Raw genomic sequence first — 5,959 nt, forward strand, 5'->3', positions numbered from 1 at the left:
GAGCCAATAATGCTACATTGGAGGCAAAATACCAGAAGGAAGTGGAGAGCAAATGTCAATAACCAGCATTACTGATGAAAGGAGGGGAACAACGTCCCATCCTTACCAAACTAGTTACCACTATCGGGGCAGACCATTCATTCAGGGTTGAGTTTCCGTGATACCCGAACCGAACCGAAACATAACAGATATGTGTTAGCTGTGACTCGAACCGAGATCTGACCCGAAAATGCCCTAATAGAATATTGGGTTCAGGATCCGGCAATGCCATCTGATCATACTTGTGCAGTTATGAAGAAGCAAAAGGACAATTTCAAGCTCACCATGGTACTTTCTAAGGATGAATCTAACAAGGGAAACAGAACTTAGCCATTCTTGAAGTTGATGGTCTCTCCGTCAGCAAAAGAAGAAACAGAGAAAAGGAACTTATACTATTTCACAGTATTTCCTCCAGCATTTACAGATTAGGCTAAGAAAGCAGAGCAACGAACGAAAAACAGAGAAAGGAAGCAAAAAAAAAAAAAAAACAAAGGATAGAGATTTCCGCGGAGGCAACAGATTTATACCAAGAACAAAGATGGGAAGCTCCGACAGCAAAGAAGCTAATAAGACTATATTCATCTCTCTTCTCACATAATCAGAAACTTACCTCTGAGTATTGCAACCAAGAGATTCATTTGATTTTTCATAAACAAAAAGGTAACTAAAATGGACGAGGTGAAGCTAAGCCCTATCGTTATGATCAATCACGGGCATTGCAAACTATCACGGAAACACCAGAGCAAAACCGATCCTGCAAAATGCACTCGAGATCAGGACAGAGATGAGTCCAACGCCGGCGAAACCTGGAATCAGAGAAGGAATTGCAAAAGCCTGGAGATCGGATTCGCGAACCAAAAGGAGACCTTACCCGAAAAGACCCGAAATATACTGTTCAGCTCGGGTTTTTTGTTGCCGACCATGGCCTATCACTTAAAAGAGTGGATATTCACTTTTTTGTGGTCCGGGTTTATTTGTAAGCATCTCCCAGTTAGCAGAATAACTCATTGGAAGAAAGGACTGTTTTTCTCCAGCCGGATGGAAAATGAAACATGACTGGGGAGGTGAACTGGGCAAGGATGCAGAGCTTTGAAAGAACCAGGCGTACCTCGGATATCACGCATGTAACGTGCACGACGTAGTAATGATCTTCCGAGTGGTAAACGCAGTCCCTTGGATCTCTCCTTTCCGGGCAGAAGTCGCAGTAGTACTCGCCGCCATCGTTCTCGGCATATGAATCGGCGAGAATGAGGGGCATATCGAGGAATTGGGGCGGCTGGATCTTTGTTGGCAAGGGGCCGCAGAGAAGATGGAGGTTGAAGCCGCACCGGGTGCAGTGAAAGACTGGCAAGACCGGCGGCGAGTCACAGGGACGACCACACTCGTGACAGGGAGGATTGTGGCTAGGGATATCCTCGAGGACAGTAAGTGGGTGAAGATGACCTTCGTACCACACTGTCGGCTGCTGCATCTCTCTCTCTTCCGCCATCGCTTGGTTCAGAGAGGGATGATGAAAATGGTGGTGGTGGTCGTGGTGGTGGTAGGATAGCTGGATTTATTCGGCTTCCTTATAAGTTTAGCTATAGTAAGATAACAGAAAAATTGTATTTAGATTGTATTTCATGACTATTCGCGAAAACCGCCATGAATTCTATTACGCGCTTGCGATACTACCAGTGAAAGATTAATGATCAATGGAAAATATATTCATCATCCACAATAAGCATGTCTAAAAATTTTCGTAAACGATAAAAATATTTTTCGTTCATACATCCTTGAAGTGATATAAGCGATTATTTCTAGAAAAGTATTTTCCGCGAGCCTATAGTAATAAATGGTCAATAGTATAGGAGAGAGATTCCAAGTTCTGTATAGATTACACCTGAACTAGAACCTACGTCGAAATAGGTTCCTCGTTTTTTGGAACTTGAAACTTACCCTGTCACAAGTTCCAAGATCGATTCCGGGGCCTGCACAAGTTCTACCTGTATTCTTAGTTAAACAATTGCAGTGAATCATTACCTTTTATTACCACCATTTGCTGTTACAAACCACTATGGCAACTCACATTTAGACACATGAATAAATATGAATTATTAACAAAGTAAAAATCTCAGTCATAAATATCGTCAGAAATGAAATTTCAGATTAGTGATTCCAGATTACATACTCATTGTAGGATACTATAAAACATTGCTAGATCACACAAAGACAAACCAAGAAAAATACAAAAACTTATTACATGGAACTCGCTCGTCGGAAGAGATTCCCTAATTTTTAGAACCTGAAACCTACCATGCATCCCTTGAAACCTGAAAATGAATCAGTTCCCCAATTGGTCCGGTTTCAGGTTCCCCAACTGGTCTGGTTTTAGGCTCTAGATTTTACCTTGAAACCATGCTCACTCTTGAGCAATAGTGAACCGTGGGATAGGAGTTATAAGGCCGAAAGAAGAGGAGAAAAAGTAAGCGAGGCGAGTAAGAGCGAGCAAAGCACTCAAGTCCCACCATGGAGCTACCGGGTTCTGACAAGTTGAAGACGATGTGGGAGTTATGGGATATCCGGGTGTTCATGCTGGTCAGTCTCTCACTCCAGGTCGTGTTGACGCTGCTGACGCCCTGGAGGAAACGCACCGGAAACGTGGTTGTGATCTCGATGATCTGGTCGGTCTACTTGCTTGCCGACTGGGTGGCTGCCGCCACGGTGGGCAAGATTTCCACCAAGCAAATCAATCGTTGCCAGCCCTCTGAGAACTCCGTTATAGCGACCTTGTGGGCACCTTTCCTCCTACTCCACTTGGGAGGCCCTGACACCATCAGTTCCTTCTCTCTCCAGGACAACGAGCTGTGGCCTAGGCACCTTTGCGGGCTTGTTCTGCAGGATGGCGCCGCCCTTTATGTCTTCCTTAAGTCGCTTCCAGGAGACAAGCTGCTGTCGCTGTCGACCATGCTCGTGCTTATTGCAGGGACCATTAGGTACGCCGAGCGAATACAAGCCCTGTATGCAGCGAGCTCGGGTGGATTCGGGGATTCGGTGTTCCGGAAGCCAGATCCAGGACCCAAATACGAGAAAGTTGTGGAGATCTACAATTCCTTGAAACTGAGCGGCCTGCCGACGCAGTTTGTGACGATCCAGCGGCGCGAAAGCAGCTACTTACCTCGTGCTCCCAATGAGCAGGCAGCCCCGATCCACGAGAAATCACAGAGGGCGGTCCTAGAAACTGGGTACCAGTTTTTTGAGACCTTCAAGGGACTCATAGTCAGCTATGTCTTCACCGCCAAAGAGCGCCAGCAGAGCCGCAACTTCTTTCTCTACCAGGAAGCCCGACACGCATTTCGGCTGGTAGAGGTGGAGCTCAGCTTCCTGTATGAGGTCCTCCACACCAAGACATTTGTCTTGCGACACAAATGGGGATGGATCTGGCGCCTCATCAGCTACTGCTCCATCTTGAGTGCCTTCGCCTCATTCTATGCAGTCGGGAAGGATGGATTCCGCAAGTCAGACGTCATCATCACCTACCTCCTGTTCTCTGCAGCAGTTTCCCTAGATGTGATCTCCCTCTTCACACTGTTGTTGTCTGATCGAACCGCCATTGCCATAAAAAAGAAATGGTACGATCCCATTTTGCGAATGATGAGCAATAGAAAGAGGTGGTCAGGAAAGGTGTCCCAATGTAATCTACTAGAATTCTGTCTGCATAAAGAGAGCGAAACCCTTAACACGATTGCTGAACTCGTGCGTATGAGAGGTCGTCTGGATAAGATTAGGCTAAGCTTTTGGCTGCGCAATCCTAAGGTGGACAACCATCTAGAGGAGTTCATCTTCAAGGAGTTGAGAAGGAGATCCTTGGTCGCCAAGGATGTCGCAACGGCTTCTAAGATTTCTTCCCACCGAGGCAATTGGGCTCTTTCGGACGCTGGCATAGATCTGAACAGCGAGTTGTATAGTAGCATTGTTGAAGTTCCCTACGCTCAAAGCGTCCTACTGTGGCATATAGCCACTACGCTCCTCTGGTGTGAGGACGAAAGAAAGAAAGGCGGCGAAGAAAAAAGAGAAGTTGAGGGCAGCCCATATCGAGAAATATGCAAGACACTCTCGGACTACGTGTTCTATCTTCTGGTCTTGCAACCCAACATGATGTCCGCCTTGTCGTCCAATTGGCAGTTGATGCTCCAAGACACCTGCGCGGAGGCCAAGAGATTTTGGAAAAATTTGGACGAGCGCCGCGCTGATCTGGAAACCACATGCGGGAAGATTCTCGAAGTGGATACGCCGGTTAAGCCAGTTTATGTCAAAGGTTACGCGAGCAAGTCTGTGCTATTTGTTGCTTGTGGCCTCGCGAGATGCTTGAGAGACGAGCTCGATTCGAGTAAATGGAAGATAATGGGAGGAGTGTGGGTCGAGTTACTGTCCTATGCTGCGAACAACTGCAAGGTGGATGTAAACGCAGAGCGGCCGAGCAAGGGCGGTGAACTTCTGACCATCGTCTGGTTTCTGTTGAACCATCTGGGCTTGGGAAAGCAATTCGACGCCGATGATGGGGCTAGGGTCCAAATTGTAGTGAAGAAGTAATGGTAGTATGAGGATCAATGTTTCCTTCCGTACCCGATCATCCGAATAGCAAAAGAAGTGGTAGTATAAGGATTAATGTTTCCTTCTGTTTAATGTTTCCTTCTGTACCTGATCATCTGAATAGCAAAAGAAGTGCTAGCATAAGGATTAATGTTTCCTTCTGTACCCGATCATCCGAATATCAAGTTGCAGTAGCAACACGCTGAGGCATTTCGTAAGCTTTTTCATTTTAGCGGCAACTTATTAGTTAAGTCCGCATTTCTGTTTACTTTATTAATGGAAGGACCAATTCGAGACGAAGAATATAGTTTGGGGATCCAGTTGGCAAAGAAAAATCAGGGGACTAGATTGCACAAATTCAAAAAGTTTAGGGGCAATCTATGCTCTATCTTTTCTTTTTCTTTTTTCTTTTTTTTTTGGGTGAGAATATTTGGCTTTATCTGTGACATGGTCTTCCATTCGAGGTTTAAAGACGCTATTGGAAGTCGCTCCTCCACATGGTTGTATCGAACTTTCTTGAGTCATGGGACTTCGCCTCTAACCATATGTGTTCCCCGGTGTTGTCTGTGATGCCAACTCAGAGCACATCGTCTGTTGGGAGCATGTAGAAAAAGCCTCATACCTTTTGTTTGGAAAGATCATTGAGAGGGAGTCTAAGTAATTAGACTTATCTTCACTCAAAAACTTAAGCCAATAAATTATGAACCAATTAAGATTAAATTCTTATAGGTGGAATTTCTCTAAAACAACTCACACGTCTATTATAACAGAGAGAGAGAGAGAGAGAGAGAGAGAGAGATTGGGGGGAAACAAGAATTAATTGTGAGAGAGACGGAAAATTTTCTTGAGGATGATAAGTTTTTGCCGAGACCTAAACTAGTAAGCTAAGTTTACTACCATGGCTGTTTTCATAGGACATGCGTGAGAAATTGAGGTGAGATCCACAAAATCAACGGTCTTGATTCATTTGGTCCAGTGGATCTAGGTCAACTAATCTGTAGTGTCGTTCTCTTACACGGTTCAAGCCTTCACAAATGAAGGGTGCATTTGGTAACATTTCTATTCTCGGAAACAATTTCTGTTCAAAAATAATTTTTTTTCCTATTTCTATTACTTGGACGAGTTTCTAAGAATAAGACCGCGTTTGTTAATCGCACCAAATATCTATTCTCGGAATAGATAAAAAAAAAAGAAATACGTTTGATATGACTCTAAAAATTTATATTTGCAATTATTTCATTTAATTAGGATAAAATTGGACTTTTATAAGGACTTAATTGAGCAAAATATTCTGAGATGGCTTGAGAAAATCCAACGTAATAGTTAGTTTTAAAAAAAATTTAAAAAA

General features: G+C 44.3%; 1 protein-coding gene across 1 annotated transcript; it reads left to right on the forward strand.

Moving 5' to 3' along the window:
- The first annotated feature begins 2,547 nt into the window (after positions 1-2,547).
- LOC115739689 lies at positions 2,548-4,611 on the forward strand. Its single transcript, XM_030672910.1, has one exon. The coding sequence runs from the start codon at positions 2,548-2,550 to the stop codon at positions 4,609-4,611; it is 2,064 nt and encodes a 687-aa protein (XP_030528770.1).
- The last annotated feature ends 1,348 nt before the right edge of the window (positions 4,612-5,959 follow it).

Source organism: Rhodamnia argentea, chromosome 9, assembly GCF_020921035.1.
Source record: "Rhodamnia argentea isolate NSW1041297 chromosome 9, ASM2092103v1, whole genome shotgun sequence".
NCBI lineage: Eukaryota > Viridiplantae > Streptophyta > Magnoliopsida > Myrtales > Myrtaceae > Rhodamnia > Rhodamnia argentea.

What these genes read in the sequence shown, in the direction of transcription:
- LOC115739689 (XM_030672910.1), top strand. Translation starts at nt 2,548, where the DNA reads ATGGAGCTACCGGGTTCTGACAAGTTGAAGACGATGTGGGAGTTATGG.